Genomic DNA, 18810 nt, shown 5'->3' with positions numbered 1-18810 from the left:
AACTGTGTTTTGCAGTAATTTCTTAATAGAAGATTCAATGACTACTTAATTCTCCCATACGAAAAAAAAATCTGATTTCTTTATATTATACAGGTTTGTTTTTCACAGGTAGTGATAAAATACACACTTCATAATGATGAAAAGTTCCAACAGCAATGTGGCAATAAAATCTAATTTTAAAGTACTAAAGAATGCTTAGATTTTGTTCTAGTAAAATGCAACACTCTCCTCTTTTCATCTGATTAAGAAGTTATAAAAATGCGCACACTTTCCATGATAGGATGTACGACAATGAGACCCTTCCCAGATTTACTAGTAACTGACTAAAGGAGACAGTCAGATATTACTATAAAAAGTCTGGTTTTCTTCAGTAAAAAAGAACATGCTTCTATCCATGGTTACTGTGCATATTTTGCATTTATTTTTATATGCGTCCATATAAATGCATCAGGTGTGAAAATAATCAAATTAAATAAATCGGAGCTTAAGTTAAAAATAATTTTAAATTAGTGGCCAGAGAGAGAACAGCACCGCAGTGTTATGTTTTGCCTCTGAAGACAAGAAAAACTTCCCACAACAATACATTTAACGAACCAGAACACTTGGAATTAAAGTTTGCAGGGCACTCAAAACACACCAACTTTCACATGCATTGTTTTGAATCCTCTTCAGTCTCTATCAGTTCAACCTCACTCAGCAGACTCTGGGGCTCTTTTTTCCAAACTTTTCCAGACAGCCCTGGAAGGCTTCAGGCAGAATTTGAATGATTTCAAGATCTTTTATTTCTGATCGCTCTATGGCATTGCAAAACAAAAGTGACACTTTCTATATTAAAGAGGAGTGTTACACCCCACCCCTCCACACCCGCCAGTGTGTAGGATTTTAAAAAGTGAAAGTTAGAAAAATAATCTTCTTCATCCTGACATATTTGCAATCCTCTTAAAACAATCTCAACAACTATATATGCTATGAAATTAGCTCTCGCCTGTTACCCTTGTTCCTACATAGACTTTTCTAATGTGTCTCACCAGTAATAAATTCTAAACGAGGCTATGACTCTAAGAGTAGACAGTGTGTTTCATGGGTATTTAAACAACAGCATTAAGTACTATAGGAATCTGTGGAATGTGGAGTGCAGATTTATGTGTCTTAACAATTTCTTTACTGGTTTGTAATAATCCAGCAAACTAACACTTTATTTTTATATTAATTTGGCTTCAGGAGTAGAGTATACTGAAGCATGACAAGAACAACAAAAATAAACTGGCATATACTTAATAACTGTAACAGTGAATTGCCTCCAATACTAAAATATTTATTGAAACTGGGAGGGGGGAGAGGGGGGGCTACCAAAACTAAAAAGAATTACCCTCAACAGCCTGCTACCAGCTCTTTAACAGTGGGCAATGTAATGCCTTAAGGTACCTCAAACTGTCTTTCATTTTCTAGACTTAATGGCTGATTGCAGAAATCAATGTTGCCATTAGTAACAGAGTATTTGTTATGGCATGATTTCCTCTGTTGTTAGGTTTGCAGAATGATTACAGTATTAGTGAGGTGCTTTCTTTATAAAGGGCTGAAGATATAACTTTCAATTTACTATCCATTAGTAAGTGACTTTGGAACTATAGATGAGGCTAGAAATCTTACCTGTTATTACTTGGAGATTTTATTTCAGCAGTCATAGGCTAGTAACTTCAAAAATTGTACCAGGAAGCTCAATATTTTATAGACATCCCCAATGAAATATTATCTGCTTTACTATTTTACACACAGCAAGTTAACATGACATACAATGCAATTAAAGTGTTTCAGTCCAATTTCTGTTTTTCTTGTACTTTCAAATAGATGTGAATTAAGCGGAAGGCTTCATACATGTTAAAATGTGCACATAAGTTACAAGATTGTAAAAAAGTGAATAATCTGCATTTTTTAATCTCTTTTTAATCAGTTCAGTGGCCAGGTACAAGTACATACCTCAGGTGAGTAATTGATATGGCTGTGGGAACAAGGGCAATCAGAGAGGTTAGCCAACACGCTGTCTATTAATCCTATAACAATTCTTTGAACTATAGCTCAAAGAAGGCATCTTTCCTCACTCTTGGAGGACATGGCAAGATTGGCAAGAGGGACACAGTGAACAGAAGAGGAGGAAAAAAAACCAAACACCTTCCGAAACCTGGAGGGAGAGGCCCTGAAGTGACATTGCCATCAGTGACTGTACAGACCCTGCCACTGCTGCTGGTGGGGAGGTGACAGCTGAAAGGCCATGAGACCTGCCCTTGGAGGGGAGAAAAGGGTGAGCCGAGAATTAACCTCGAAGGCATAGCGGGAACCGAAACACAGATGTTCTGGCATATAACACCACATCCCTGTGGACTGCTAGGAAACGACCTAACAAGAGAATGCATAAACTGCTTTGCTGCTGTGATTTCAAATGTAGCTATGAAGCCTTCAGGGCAGAGAGGGAAGAAGAAGTTATCATACCTGAAGAGGAGGGTGAGGAAGGATGTGGGCTGTCCTCCTGGGCACTCCCCGTCTGTGAAAGACCCCCACCTACTCCACTTTCTTCAGTAACGTTAGAGGACCCTGGTGTTGTCGACCTGCTGACAGACTGAGACTCTTGATCACTTCCAGACCCACGTCGCTCATCAAGGCTACCTTGAATTATTTCATCTTCTCCTTTCCTATCTCTTTTGTGGACCCTGGAGTGAACAACCACTTGGTGGTATGTTCTAAAAACCCTTCCACAGTCCGGGCATTCAGTTGGCTTGTCTTTTATGTTTCCATGACTTTGTAAGTTGTAATCGAGTCCCGGGTTCATACCATGCGACAAAAAATCTCTACTGCCTTCTAAAGGGTCTAGTTTGTTTGGCAAGTCTCTCTGATTGCCCATTTTAGTGCTCTGAACCAAATCAGCAGGCATTTTCTGCTTAGAGCCATCTGCTCCTACTAACACATACTCCCGCTTCTCCTTATCAAACATAACTCCAGCATTTGCCAAAGTGTCTTCATGGCTGCGCTGTATCTGCTGCTCTTTAGACAAAAAGCCATGTTCCATGGCCATTCCCCTTGCCATGAGCTGCCAGGCCTGATAGCTGTTTACTGGATCCATTTCTGCCGCCTTGGCGGCAGCTTGTAACCTTTCTATACAGCTGGATTTCAGAGGAGGTACCAGATTGAGACAGCCCAATAAAGAATGTTTATCTCCTTCAGCAATACTGTGGCCAATGCCAGAAATGGGTGAGAGGAGCTTCCCCAAGACTTCTTTCTCTTTCATGGGCATATCTCCTTTGTTATAGATTTGATTTTGTTCACTTAAACTCACTTTATCAGGAGGAAGAAAGCCACTTTGCAAACATGACAGATATCTTGAATATAAGTTTGCATGAGCTTCCTGGGACATGCTGCTGATGGAGACAGGTACTTCAGGATCGTTAGGAGATTTGTTCTTTACAGATAACTTATTCAGGTGAACTTTCATGTGATTTTTAAGAAACCAAGGCTCTTTGAATCGCCTCCCGCAGATCTGACAGCAGTGTTCAAAGGAATCCTTGTGCTTTCTCATGTGGCCTTTTAAGAACCAGGCTTGGCTAAACACTTGGCCACACACTTCGCAACGGAACTCGTTGGTGGCTTGCTCCCCGTTCCCGTTGGAGCCCTGGCCCTGGGCTGACTCTGCAGTTATGTGAGCCTTCTCCACGTGGCTAATCAGCTCCTCCTCTTGTGAGGCAGCAAAGTCACACAGGGTGCACTTGTAAGGCTTGTGCAGGATCCGTATGTGCCGGTCCAGCTCTTCTCGCTTCTTAAACTTGCCTTTGCAAAACGTGCATCTGAATCCAGCCGTCTGAGCAACAACTTCTTCCTGGACACTGACTGGCTTTGGAGAAGGAACAGGGTTTGAAATATCAGGTGTGCTGTGATTAGGTGGCACAGACAAGTTACAGTTTGCAAGAGGCATTGGCTGGGTGTGCTGCTGTGCTTTCACATCAGGTCGTGGCTGCAAGAGGCTGCTCTTCATCTGTTTGTCCCGAAGAATTGCTCTCTCCTCCAGCTCATGTAAAAGTCTGTTCTCTTCTCGAACTCTTCCACGACCTTTGCCAAGGTTTCCAAGCTTATGAGTACGCAGGTGTATCTTCAGGTTGCCTTTTTGAGCTGCTCTGTGGTCGCAGTATGGACACTTAAACGGTTTCTCTCCGGTATGAGTTCGCATGTGTAGCGACAGGATGCTGTTAAACCGGAAGCGTTTCCCACAGAGGGGACATGGGTACTTTCTGTTTTTCCTGGCATCATCCTCTATATCACTCATCTGAGACATAATCCCTAGGTTTTGTCCATTTAAGAACTGCTGAAGGTCCACACGCCCATTCAAACTGGTATCAACCTCTCTGTTGAGCTGGTTTGCCAACAGTGCCATCTGACTGCTGATGGGCTGGTTTGCTATGGACATGTGGCTTTTGTCTTCTAGTGGTGCTGATGCCTTCTCCTCTGGATTCTGCCTGTTCTGGAGCTCTGGGAAGGCATGGCTGAGCTGAGAAGTGATCTGGTGCAGCTTCTGGCTCATTGAATATTGCCCATTGAGTATGGAGCTGTTGAGATGGGCGTCAGCTTCTGGCACGGCCGAAGAAACACCAAGGCACAAACTAGCTTCCTCCATCTCTGAAAATAAGAAGATATTGTACGTTCAGACTGTGGAAGAGTTACAAGCGTAGAATCACTGACATACAATTTGCATTTTGTGTTTTACCTGCTCATAATAATGCAAAGGAATTGGTATAAAAACAATATAAAGTATATTGAATGCCGAAAAGCGCTGCACAATTTTGATCATACGTGCACTTTCATCACTCTGCATGTTTACCAATAACCATTAATTACTATTTTAAAATATGCTACAATTTCAAAACGTAATTATTATGGAAGGGACAAAGGCTTTTACCACCTCCCTTGTCTGTCTTCCACTGAAATTGCACCTGTTTACATTTCTAAATCTATAGAAAAAGAAACGCTATGCATCTCTCCCATTTCCATTAGAAAAGCCAGGGAAAAAAAAAGAGATCCATTTGTAACTTTCAGTTCCATTAACCATATTCAATATATTACACATTCTACAATGAGAAAGATAGTTTTATGATTTGACAAAAAAATGATGGTATGATATTTACTGGTGTACAATAAAACAAGATAATGTTTTGGGAAAAAATAAAGTAAAGGACAAGCTTTAGAACAATAAAAGGGATTTTGCTTTAGTCAACAAAAAGTGCAGTAATATCTCATTAAGCTGATTAGTATGCTGCTTAGAAACAGTACTAGGTGCTGTAACACATGATTATAATCATAAAAATCCTTCAGTGTTTGCAAGTAAGCATTAACGAGGTATATTAAATTTTAAGGAGACTGCGACTAGCAGCTTTGTAAACCTCTGAGATTAAGATTTAACCCTTCTGTTACAAAATATTGTTATTTTGTCATTTTGAAACTGAGCCCATCAAAAAGCACATAAATTATCTTCAACCTAGTCTTTTAATTCATTGTTGAGAACCTTCAGATTTCAGTTCTTACGAAAACTTGCCAGATTATAGAAGGAGTATCTCTGTCCTTCGATGGGTAAGACACGTGATTTAAGGCCCTTTGATTTGTCTTAAAGAGCTCTCTTATGGAACTAGATAAAAACAAATTAAAATCTGGGAAAGGTGTTGGGGAAACCCTCAACAAGTTTAAGAATTTTAATAACTTTCCTAATACACAATAATGACTACAATTTGTACCTACACTACGTATATTGCAGAAAATTATAATTCAAATCTGTTTATTAAGCGCAAGTGCTCTGCTCTGCATAATTGTCCACAATTATATTCTATCCTTGTCACTTCTCTACTCTATACAGAAATAATGTATCTATAAAATTCTATTAAAATATAAAGTTTTACATTAATAACTCTCAAACTATACGATACTATAAGGTTATATTAGAACATAATTAAGATCTGTGTTGTTCGGTGGAGTGATTTGACACTTTATTCGCTAATAAATTCACTGAATCTATATGTTATTGAATAATTAGTCAACTTTGTGTTTGGCTTTATCCAAAAGTTTTTACTCGCTGTGCCTTCTACTAAGGCTACAGGCACACTCCAGGTGGACACCATTCCTCACAGGGCTTCATAGCGGCCACTTGCTAGACAATTTGAGGCCCAAATCTGGTGCATACTTAAAATGCATGTAATTGTGCTCATGGGAGTAGTCCAGTAGACTTCAAAGGGTGACTCTTGAAAGCAAAGTTCCACATATGCTTAAGTATTTGCAGGATCAGGGCCTTAAAAAAAAAAACTAAAAAAAGCACGGGTGGTCTCCAAGAGGAGTCTTATTGGGTCGTCAACAGGATGACTGAGGTTGTGATACATCGCAGAACTTGTAAGAACAGGGAAGTGTACGTTCATGTGTATTAAAGATGACCATGAGCTACGAAATTTTGCTCAGATGTAAAGCAGATCATTTTCCAAAGTTTAACAGTGCTCAGATTCAGGCTTCATTTTGGGGACCCATTACTTACATGCTGGCAATGTCGTTATTTATAAAAATCTTAATGAGATTGAGCACATAAAAGGAAAAGGTTTACACCTATACACTACAGGACTGCACTTAAGTTTAGCTTGCAGTGTCTGATTTCCAAAGGCAGGGGAACATAGTCAAGCCAGGTGTTCACCCAAGGCCATGCAGTAAACAAATAAAATTATTGGTTTCCATGCAAGTTTGCTGTGCAGCAGATCCCATGTGCATACACACAAACACTTGGTTTTTTCAATTTTGAAAGTTTGCTTAACTTTTGAAGCAACTCAGATTTCATGTCCAAAAGGATTAGCTAAGCATCTGAGAGTTGTAGAGCTTATGCCTTCCATTGCTTGAACTTGACTGAGATTTTTAATTTTCACCTACATGTTTCTTAAAAGAAAAAAGACAAAAACAAAAAACCACAACAAACACAACAAAAACACACACACCAACACAACACAAGAAAACCTCCAAATCCCCCAAACCGGGATCTACTTTCTGTCTAGATTCTACATACCGAAGGTGTTATTTCTCCTCATCATGCTTAAACAAGGCACGCTAGCAAACAAGAGCATAAAAATTCAAGAAGTGCTTTGTATGTACAGATACATACATATATTGAAGAAGGTTTAGAAAAGTCTTTGTAAATTGTCATTATTTTATAACAGCTTGAAAAATGCAGTCTAGATTTCATTTATTCATTTGACCTCAATGGGAACCGGTGCCTTTACATGCTCAGGAAGGTTTGGGTAGTTAATTTTAGCATTTTATGCTCTATCGAAGTTCGGAAATGCTGACAGATCCCAGCGGAGTTTATTAATTCTGATGTTTAACCCTAAGCATCAGTTCAAACGTATGGTTATTTGGACTGGGAAGGGGAGAGGGAGTTGTGGTTGAGATTTTAAGTTATTCTGTAACTCTTTTGAAAAAGTAACTTTAATAATGCAACAACAGCAGTTGTAGTTGCAACATGATAATTTTTTCTATTTTTTTTTCTATTTTCTGTCTCCCACAAACATACAGGCACATATAATGCAAAATATAGATTGGAAAAGTGATTAAAAAAAAAAAAAAGGAGGAAGATGAATCCCATAATTTTTCATCTATAAACTAATAATTTTGGATCAAGTCTGGGGAGCCTGATCCACACATGTTGATCTTTTGGTATTGGAAATTTTATACATTTTTGATGAAATACACAGAAAGGTCGGCAAAGCCTCTGCTTAATGAGAAATAACCACTTCTGAATGCCAGGTTCTCTGATCCGTGTGTGGTTTCCAGGATCCAGCTACCGCAATCTCAAGATGCTGCAGCTCTTCACTGAAACTCTATTCCCACCCTCTCCTTGCACCAGCTTTTGCAGTCCTGTTCCCGCCTTGGTTCTGAATTGTCTCATCTTTTCCTCACTCCTGTCTGGTTTCATTGCAAAGTATAACCATGGCATTCAAAGTACTGCCATGTGAAATTTCCCCTCCTGCAATTCCCAGTTACTGCATTTAGGAACACAGGGACCCTGCTACTGTTCAGCTTTCTTGTAAATCAGACTCTCGATATTCTTTATCCCATTCACAGCAAAACCTACCGAAATCTCATCTAGTATCCACATGTGAGACAGAAATAAAACTCCTCCTCATCCATCATTCCACTATGAATTAGATAACCCAATTTAATTTGCCTAATTTCTCTAAAAAAAATGAGCAATTTCATTCTCTCCCTCTTTATCCATCATCCCTGTCTAGTTCTAGAACCAGACAGGGTTACACCAGGTGGGGTAAGGGACTTTCATTCCCCTGTGAGCCTCTTGTGTCAGGCCTTGCAGTTCAAGGTCCCCACCGTGGTGTCACAGGGGTCATTGCAGAGACTCTTCCCCTCAGACCGGACCCTCTCTCAAGGTCTGGCTGCTCTTCATGACACCCAAGAGGTGCAAGGATGTTTCTGCACCACAGACACATCCACAGCCACACAGTCCTTCTGCCTCCCCATGGACACAACTGTCCTCCTCAGACTGGCCTGAAGTACAATTTTACATATCCATTCTTCCCCAGCAACCAAATGCTAAAAACACTAAAAAACCTCACCTGAATGGACTTCATTGAAATTTACCTTTCAACAGATAACCAGCTTGTAATCTCAAGTGTTTTGACAAACTATACATTACTCCATTATGACCTGTTCTTCTTGCCTCCCCAAACCAAAACACCAGGTATTCGAAAATAAAAAATCCAGAAATGTCAATTTATAAGAGCTGTGGTGATACTTCAGAGGAGAGAAAATGTCTAGCTTTTGACTTTTAAATATATAGTCTACATTATTTTCATTGTTCTGATCTCTCTTATAAGGAAAACATGGAACGTTTTGCCATCACTCACAGTGGGAACAGAAGCACAGTGTTCTCTGTGGTTAACATATGTTTACAAAATCAACTGCAAATCAAATTTGAGATTGTTAAGAAATTCAAAATATGTTTGTTGAAATTTATGTAGTAAATTTTTGACCTTTAATTATCTCCAGTGTTTTGCAAAGACAGTGTCCCCCACGATAGGGCACATATAGAGCATGTTGCTATCAGGAGTTGCTCACGGGCTGCCCTTCCCAACCTAAACAACCCTCAGCTCTGCCCAAACCAGCCACTCCAGCCAGAAAGCCCAGTCCCCACCCTGCTGCAGACCAGCCTGGTTTACGCTGCCCAGGGCAGGAGCGATCCCTCAGGAAGAGGCAAAGCAACCATCAGAGCACAGCCATCCACCAGCTGCAGTCTGCACTTTCCCATTTCTACAAGGAGGGTACTCAGCTTATGAAATTCACAACTGGATACATATATTATAAAAACACTCTCTCATCTCCCACATGAAGGTACAGTGAGACATTCAAGTCCCTTTGATGATACTAATAGTTATTTTGATTTCGCTTCACATTTTTGCCCTCAAGACTATTTCCTGTGATATCAATAACAGAAGTTCTGACTTTAGCCATTTCAATTGAACACACAGATTTTATTTAACTATTTGAAATGGATTACTGGAATTTAAAACCAATTATGACACCAGAAATGCCTGTCATCACAACTACATTAACGTAATATGAGAAGCTCGGCTTCCTTTTGCTGGAAAGAGAGGAAAAAAAAAAGGGTGGCAAATAGAATAAAAAAGCATAATTGTATGCCTACACATACACACATAAACATATGCAGACACACATGTGTGTAGATACACACATATGTGTATGCATACACACATGTGCATACACACACCTGTTATCTTTGTAAACAGATGGACCAAATTCAGCTCTTATTTACACCTGTTCATTCCTACTGGACACACACACTAAAGCATTTCCCTCTTCACTGCTGTAGAGAAAACAGTCATTTTAAAAACACTGTTGTGCTGCTATTATAGCTCAGATTAGGTTAGTTAAAAGATTTACAGTTCAGTAAGCAAAGTAATGCTTTACAAGCTCACATGTTTAAACGACAAGCTCGCTCTGGCCCTGATGCTCTGAGCAGTTAGAGTTACACACACTGTTACTGATGCTTTCAGAATACAGACCTGCTATTTATCTTTCCAGCTAAAAAAAAAAAAATCACATGTATCCACATTATCTTGTGGTCCATTGACAAATTCTAAATACTCCAATACAGACTGCTTGAGTTCTTAGTGACTCATAAACAGGTATCGCTGAGAAACTTCAGAATATATATTGAATTTTTATTAAATATTGTTCTTATTGTTGTAGCTGAAACAGTTTAACTAAAGCTGTTATAAGCATAATACACTCCTGTTAAGAAATACAGAACACCAGACTACTGAACCCTTTCAGGGTCATTAAACAGCTGTAAACATTATTACAAAAATAAACCAGAGATTTCATGCTTACATTTTAGCCCAGAGCTTGGTGTGCTGAGCAAGTACATTTTTTTCATCTCTTACAATCAACGCTGGTGACATTTGGGCATCCAAACAAATTACATCACAAATATTACTGAGGTGGGTAGGATACTGCGCGGTTTATTTGCCAGATGATTAATACATAAACAGTAGGGCAGGATAGATGACCTACTCTTCCTTGACTGATTTGCAGACAATACTAAGAGACATAGATGTAAATAGTTAAATTTTAACAAAAACATGTGTGCACAAAAGGGGAGGGGAGAGATCAGCTGTATTTAATGCCATCAGGACGGCATTATCAAATCTAATAAAATGAAATATACATTAGGCCAGATTCTATTCTCGTTTTACATATGTAAAATAGAGTAACTGCATCAAGCTCATTTAAGTTTACTTTTTTCTTTTTCTATTTTTTTTTTCTTTTTGTCTTTCCGGTTGTTCTTGTTGTTGGTTAAGTAGGTGTCCTGTTCCTTTGGGTATAATACATTAGGGAAATATATGGTTTCTGGAGTGTATCAGAATGCCTTTTTAAAAAAAAAAAAAAGTTAGCCTAAAGGTAATGTGACCTATATATTTGTTTTTATTTAAATATTATTAAGGCCAGCTTGGTAATTTGCTATTACTATTAGTCACTTTACCACATTAAAATTTTGTAGTCATTGCAAAGCTTATGTAGCTTCTCCGAATGAAAAACCGGGGTGAAGCATCACCCAGAGCAGGGTTGGTACCGCGCTGCGGGTGATGCTGGGTGAGCGGGTCCCGGCCGTGCCGGCAGCGGGTCGGGCTGGAGCCTCTGTGAACACCCCTCTCCAGCACCCGAGACCTCGCAGGGGGAGCAGGGAAGGCATCTGACAAAACTGTAGCCGCTTTGTAGTGCTGATATTTAAACAAGCTGCTTATTGATTCCAAAACAAAGTACTCCTTTAGTAACAACAGAGCCAACCCATTCCACAACAGTTTTTTATGTCTTAAAGAAGGGTTAGCAGAGGGATTTTGAAGTTTCAAAAGTCATTAGCAGACAGAAAATTGTTTGCTGAGGCTGCACGGCTTTTGCTCTGGACTGAGACAACAGTTGCTTTCTAAAATACCTGTTACATCTGTAGGGTACTTTCCAACCAGCGCAGTGTTTTGGGCTGATAACTGATCAGCAGCAGATAAATCACTAGAACAGCCTTGGGTTGGTAGCACCCATGGAGTGGAGCACTGTGAACTGTTTGTGATCACAATCTAAGAAGACGAGCAGAGAGGAGACGAGAGGTCATTTATAAATCTCACTCACAGATTAGAATGGAAAGATTAGAAGAATGCAGACAAGCTGTTTGATTTATTGCTACTTTGCATGTGACTTAGCAAAATCTGTTTTCCTTCTTATTTATCCTATTTCGCTTGCATATACTTAAGAAGTCAGATCCAAAGAAGAGAAAGACAAATAATTGGTACTGAAAGTTCAGTAGATTAAAAAAAAGAAAAAAACTCCTGCTTTTTTCCCAGGCACTCGTTGCATCTGGGATCATTATTTTTTTAGCTTACAAGCACTGATTCTCATTTTACTTTTTTTTTCCCCTGGTGTTCTCCTGATGACAAAAGTAAAGATAAGAGTGATACCGAAATTCAAATTGGAGCCTGACTTGTGGAATGCTTCATTAAACTAAAGCGTCTGTTATTTTAGAAACATCATTTTTTTAAAGTAAATTTGCTATTTTCATGTAATTTGGAATGTATACAACTGATTAAACTCTCTCCAATTTGATCAATCTCCTGTAGCTCCTATCTGATCATTCACTTTAATTAATCTAACTGGCATCCCCATCAGATTGGAGAAACCTTAAAATGAAGCTTTTAACGATCTGCTTTACTGTCACGCACTACAAATAAAATAATAAGATATATAAATAAAATATAAAATAAAATCTTCCTGGAAGATTTTGCAAAGCACGTTTATGATTTTATTTTTTGTCATTTTTACAGTATGAAACGGGCTCTGAATCTCCTTTTCTCATCTGAGGACACTGTACCACACTGGAAGTCTGTAATACTCTAACTCTTTGTAAAAGATGTAAATATACATAAAGTTGACCCTATTGCATTCCTCACATAGGCAAGTCCCAAAGAAAAGGCAAAGCATTTTGGCTGGGTGAGCACAGGAGAATCGCACCCTCCATACCAGATACAGAGATCAAGCAAGAATTATGACCACAGAATTCAAATCATAATTTGCAACAATTTAAATCCAAAACTATAATGCTGGGTTGATGATTTTGTTTTCATTTCACAAAGGCTTAGACTTAGATTTTGTGCACAACTAAATATAATGCCAAATGCACATATGTCCCAAAGATCAAAGTGTGATTGATTGTGAAATATTCATATGCGATAGCCCAGCGAGATTTTGTTCACAAGGGCACCTGTCAGAAGCATAAGCTTGGATAAAAATCATCAAATAAGTATGTAAAATCATTACTAAAATCCAGGCATGCAATCAGATAGTCAGTTGTCTGAAACTGTTGGCCTGTAGCCAGCACAGTGGCTCAACAGACTAATGCTTTGGTCTTTGCAGATCCTCAGGGCCCCAGTTCAGTTCCTCCTGCTACTGGTCGGGTCAACTGTCTGTACCTAGTGTTGACTTTCCTGGCACTTAATGCTAGGAGCAAAGACAAAAAACCCGAGTCCATAAGTTCCCTTTGACCCGAGCCACAGAAACATCTGCTGGTTGAGTCACGAACTGCTTGTTGGCCAAGTTTAACAGTAACCCATCCTGTTGCGGATCAGCTCTCTCAGCAGTAGGTGTCACTGCAATAAATAGATGGATTTCAAGGGACAAAGACACACATTCCCAATGAAAATGCATAAACAGAACATCCCTGAATAAAGAGACTTTCAAAAAGAAGTATATGGTCCAATTAGACTTTAACTTTATGCGAAATGCTGGAAAACTGGTTTGGGGAGAAATGAAATTGCACCAGTGGGATTGCCAACAACAACAACAACAAAGTAATTCTGTCCTTCAGTCCTATGTCACAGAGATCCTTTAATTCACATTAATCACCTCCCTGCAATCCCAGGTCTATTAGGCAAAGACTGCCACAGCTAAACCTTTAAAAAAAAAAGCTCTCTAACAAATTAAGTAATTTTCTCTAGTGGAACAAAAGACCTAGTTACATGGAAAGACACCGCACACTCAACTGTAGTTTTAGGACTTAGCAAAGAGCAGAAGGTTAGCCTGCTATCTGTCAAATTAGAGAGTCCATTCCCAAACCTATCTGCATACGCAACAAGGAAAAAGAGAATACTTATAACAGCTTTAGGGGAGGAAAAAAGATGTGTCAAGTATAGATCTAATTAATAGAGTGCATATTTTGAAAAAGCAGTAACCAATTTATATTTGAAACAGAAATACGTCGTATGCCAAATAATATCACAGAGATGTCAGCCAAGTCTACTCCATATCTGTTTTGGTTATCTCAAAATAGTTTGTAGGATAATTAAGGATGCTCCGAATTGCATACTATTGAGTTAGACGGTAGACAAAACAATGCATCGCCAACAGAAGGGCTACTTGTGATGACATCAACACAGAAACTATGTGTTTAAGTAAATGTTTTCATCTTGGTCAAAAGGAAAAAGCAAAATTAATTCCCTAACCTGTTGCACATGAAATAGAGAATATGCAATGGTAGATACTCTCAAAGTACATATATAATACAACTACATTTATTTTCTAATGACATTGAACTGAGAACAAAGGAGAGGAAAGAATATAGAGATAATGAAAAGAAAAATCACTCCATTCTTCAAGGTCAGTATATTTAAGAGAAACCAACATAAAAAAAACCAAGTCTCCTACACATGAAAAGCATAAAGGGCCACACGATATATCTGGGAAAAGTTAAACTCCCCCTTTTCCCCCAGCACACTGCTGAAATGTAATTCCCACCAGCTCACACGCCAGTATTCTGTAAAGCTCCCCAGCATTGCGGGTCATCAAAGCATACTGTGATCAACACGAGAGAGGAGGGGAAGGCATTTTCTGCATGTGTTTTTGCTGAGCATAGTAAGAGCCAACATCTTAATATAGTGTAAATGCAAACAGTTACAAACTCGGAAGTAACTTGCCCAGTTTTGGTGCACCCACCCAAACAACTTGCAAGGCCAGAAAGGGACCACATTTTTCAGAAATTCAGCACTGTAGAAATGAGTATCCCTAACTGATCATTTCCACGTCTCGTTTAGGAAAAAGCTCACTATGTATCTTGACTTAAAGAGATGTCTCATCCTCTGTAAAGAAGCCAGGGACAGAGTCCAGAGCTCTTGACTCCCTTTGCTTAGTCCAGGATGCCAGATAGCTTTCTTTTATCAAACATAATTGACTGCTGAAAATACTGCTTTTTTAACTCATGACAGACCTGTCAGCATAGTATTTTTTTGTTAAAATATTACAGAGAGTTACTTTGGTTTTTAATAACTGAAATTCTTTGCTGTTAATCCCTTCTACCTCTGATATCTGTCTTTTCTCCTTTCTTCCCTCAACTCAATATATTTTTCCTTTCCCTATAACACATGGACTTGGTGGCAAAAAGAAAAGACATAATTTAGAGGGTCATAGTGATTCCTAGCTACAAGTGGCTTCAATTAGTTATTTTTAATGCTAATTTCCAGGAAAAGGATAATGTTGAGAAAGCCAGTGGAATTAGATGGAAGATGCAGCTGAAAGAGGCAGGGATGCTTGGAGGCAGGTGGATGCAGGAAAAACTGAACAAACATTGCTCAGAACGCTCCTTGTGTTTGTGGTCTCCAAAGAAGTAGAAACAGAAGAATTAAGTGGAAAAAGATAGACAAGGAAACATAGACTAAGAACAGCAAAAATAGACTTAATTATCACTCAAGAAAAACAAACAAACAAACAAGACTAAAAAACACAAATCTCCTTTACCCTTCGGTGTCCTGGTCTGTATACACTTTTATGATGATATATTGCTGCTGTTGTCATTTAACTTTATTAATTGATCACTGTCATGACACTGAGATAAGTGGTTTAGACTTAAAAGGGTGTGGTTAGCAGTCACTGCGCACAGCCAAGACACCGACAGCTTGGGTTTGCAACTGCTATAATCGTACCTGCCCCAAGGTCAGAATAATTCAGAAAACATGCTCTTTTAAATCAAACTGTCATTTTAGAGAAGAGGAAAAACAAACAAACAACATACAGACAAAACAAAACAAAAAAACCCCACAAACTCACCTATCTACAATACAGTTAATCACACTGTTCTTTCGCATGGCTTCTTGAGCAGGAAGACAACCCCAAACAGGAACATCTATACTAAAAGTAACTGACTTTGAAGTATTTCCCTGTATTTCACCAGCTGCTTTTAAAATTGTCTCTACCTGTCAGAGAGATTGTTCTGCCTCACAATAACCCTGCTTTTTCCTCTGAACGATGGTGCAAAACAGTTGTAACAGTCCTGTGACTAAGCCAAGGAAATAACAACATCACACAAGTGATCATAAAAAATGGTCACACCTTTGCAGTACTGTTGAACACAGTGAGGTACAACTCGTGAAGGGAACAGAGAATCTCCTCCTACTATTGCACCACAAGTTCAAGTACCAGAAAGAGAATGGGTACACAGTGCATACATCGAAGGAAGCATAGTTGCAAGCACTGATTACAATAAAACACTACGTACGGCTAATACAACAGCAAGATGACCTTCAGGATCCCAACAAGCTGAGCACCAGTCGCTGTTTGGGCACCCCTGTTTTATCTGGGCACAATAGCTTTGATCATTAATAAAAAGGGCACCGAAAACTTGGCAGACACACAGCAGAAATATGAATATGGGGAAGGAGGGATGCTGTAAAAATACAATAACATATTTCAAAGCTACCTGCAGGATAAAAATCCTTTAAATAATTTTGATGCTAATGGCAACATTCTGGGCCTTTGGCTATAAAGACAACCTATCGTGGTTGATAGGCGAGTGGCAACAATGCTGACAAAGAAAGTCTGATAAATGCAATCACAAGATGACAGAGCCTAGCAAGTTCAATTATGGTTGCAAAGTCAGTTGGAAGATGGACTCTCCTAACTGTAATATATCCTTAACGGCCAGCTCTGACCATGTACAGCTCTGACCAAACTCCTTTGAGTGACTGACAGCATCCCTGGAGGCAGCAGTCTTGTAGCAGGCTGAGAGTTGTCATCAGAAGGACCAGGGACTAACAGGGAACACTTTACTGCAAGAGTTTTCAATACAACAAACAAATAAACACAACTAACTTCCAGTTAAACTATTTAAAGTATCTTGAACAGCCTGTGCAAGTGAGCAGTTTGCGTTCACTGTCTCCAGATCATGTAAAACTTCACCTAATGTTGACTTACACTGCTGCCAACCTGCTTGAATCTGGGTAATTTCGGCGAAATACAAAGCCGGACAAAAGGAAGGGGAAAGATTTGGTGGCTCAGTTTCAAGGACCTGGCCCCAAGAGGTGCTAAAAGGGCCCCCATCACTTGCAATAGGACATCAACATGCTCCTCCTTGTACAGCACCGAATGGCAAAAACCCCAAAGCTGAAACCACTCAGGAGTTCCCACACAAAACCTCTGTATTGCTTGAGTTGCCTGAGCAGAAACTCATTTTTCTGTTGTACTGATTTCCACTACTTTGCACCTACACTTTTGGAGATCGTTGTATCTTTGTAATTAAAAGTATTTTTATCTCCTTTACCTTCTACTTCTGAACAGAGTAGCTATTCTTACTTGATGTGAGAAAGCAAGAAGGGGATGTATATAGCAAATTGTGTCTTCTTGTTCTTCAGTGCAAAATTATCTAAGAATTTAAGTCATATTTAATCAAAGTATCAGGCTTCATTGTCATCTCTTTTTCTCTGTTTTTTTTAAGTCACAAAAAAGAAGTCCTTCCTCAATTTTTGTTCGTTGATTTTTATTTTCCTAGTGACTTTTTATTTAAAAAAAATTACGTTTCTAAACGACTTCTTTGTTCTGTTTCTGGATTGTCCAAAAATATTGTAAAATGACAATGGTATAAAAATTATACTCTAAAAAATGTAAGTACTGTGAATGAGCGGAGTTATTCATTTATATCCCTAGCTTATGAAATGCCTGTATCATGTATCCTTTATCCAACAGCAGACTCTTTTAGCTTCAATCACAAGAGCTAACAATATGTTATTGATATGATTTCAGGAAACTGTCAGCAGGCAGCTTAACTTTCAGCTCCTCAGCTATGGTGAGCGTATGCACAAACCGTACCTGTACCTCTCTAGCATGAAAGCTGGCAGCGATGCGCACATTCCTGTCAGCTGTCACAGCAGAATAAAGAGAAATGTAAACAGGTCTTCCTCACTAAATGCAGCCTCATAGTCCTTACACAGCGAAAACCAGCTACTGGTTTCACTGGGAATTTTGACCAGCCTCAGAAACGTGCGTCAGAGCACTGAGGTGCAGCCGATTGCTCCCTGCAAGAAGCTGGAGCAAGGAGAGCTGGGCAGGGAACCAAAGGTGCTGCTGTGGGTCCTCACCCTTCTTGCCCCATGGCCACCTCCTCCTCAGCAGCAATTTGGCCTTTCACACTGCAGCAAATGAGTCTCAGGCTTCTGCTCATGTCCTCCAGTTATATTCCACACAAAACCAATAAGGCAGTTACTGGACAGGGAGGCTAACGGGGCCACTGCCCTGCTGAGAAACAGAGGGGGTTAAATGATGCTGAAGTTTGATAACCCCCAAGCCAGGTCTCCAGAAGAAGTCTGACTCCCATCAACTGCAGCGAAAATCAGGACTCCCAAATTAATTTGTGCATATGGCCCTTTGTGCTCACTTGGAAGAACGGGTGCAATTGAAATGAGAGATGAGGCTCTTCTGCAAATATACCAAACTTCTTAATTTTCAACCACTTCTGCTTTAAGGAAGAATAAAGTCAGCTCATTAATAGGTCTATATTTTCACATTTTATATTTATGTGCTATTATATTTTCAAGAGCTGAAGAATAATCACAAATGTCAGAAGCCAGAACGGGTAAGCTAAAAGTGCATCTCCCTCCACTCCAGGAAACCAGTGTTTTTTAAAACTAGTTTTCATATTGGTTTACAGGCTTTAATAATAAAAGAGTATGTTGTACTATTAGATGTTGGTCATTTTTTTTGTTTGACAAAGAGAAATAACAGGCTGCTGCAGGAGTTAGCACAGTTTTGGTGGGGTTTTTTTTGCTCCAAATGATCAGAGAAAGTACTGTACTTCAAGGATGTGCCTCACTTGCTCTTAAAAGGGTAAAACAAAATATTCTTCTAGCTATTCTAAGCCTGCCATATAAGTATTATGCTGTTACAGATTTCAAAAGGTTAGCTTCAATG

The 18810-nt window shown here is 39.2% G+C and overlaps 1 protein-coding gene across 15 annotated transcripts in view; it reads right to left on the bottom strand.

Moving 5' to 3' along the window:
* Nucleotides 1–18810, bottom strand: part of ZNF536 (zinc finger protein 536) — a 345571-nt gene that overhangs the window by 180849 nt on the left and 145912 nt on the right. For all 15 annotated transcript variants that reach the window (XM_071814307.1, XM_071814304.1, XM_071814314.1 and 12 more), the window contains one exon: nucleotides 2488–4659. In XM_071814307.1, coding sequence (XP_071670408.1) covers nucleotides 2488–4659 — 2172 coding nt within the window. The remainder of the gene's footprint in view (nucleotides 1–2487; nucleotides 4660–18810) is intronic.

This window comes from Patagioenas fasciata, chromosome 13 (assembly GCF_037038585.1).
Source record: "Patagioenas fasciata isolate bPatFas1 chromosome 13, bPatFas1.hap1, whole genome shotgun sequence".
Lineage (NCBI taxonomy): Eukaryota > Metazoa > Chordata > Aves > Columbiformes > Columbidae > Patagioenas > Patagioenas fasciata.
Note: the sequence above shows the minus strand (reverse complement) of the source record. Positions and strands in the feature narration are given on the sequence as shown.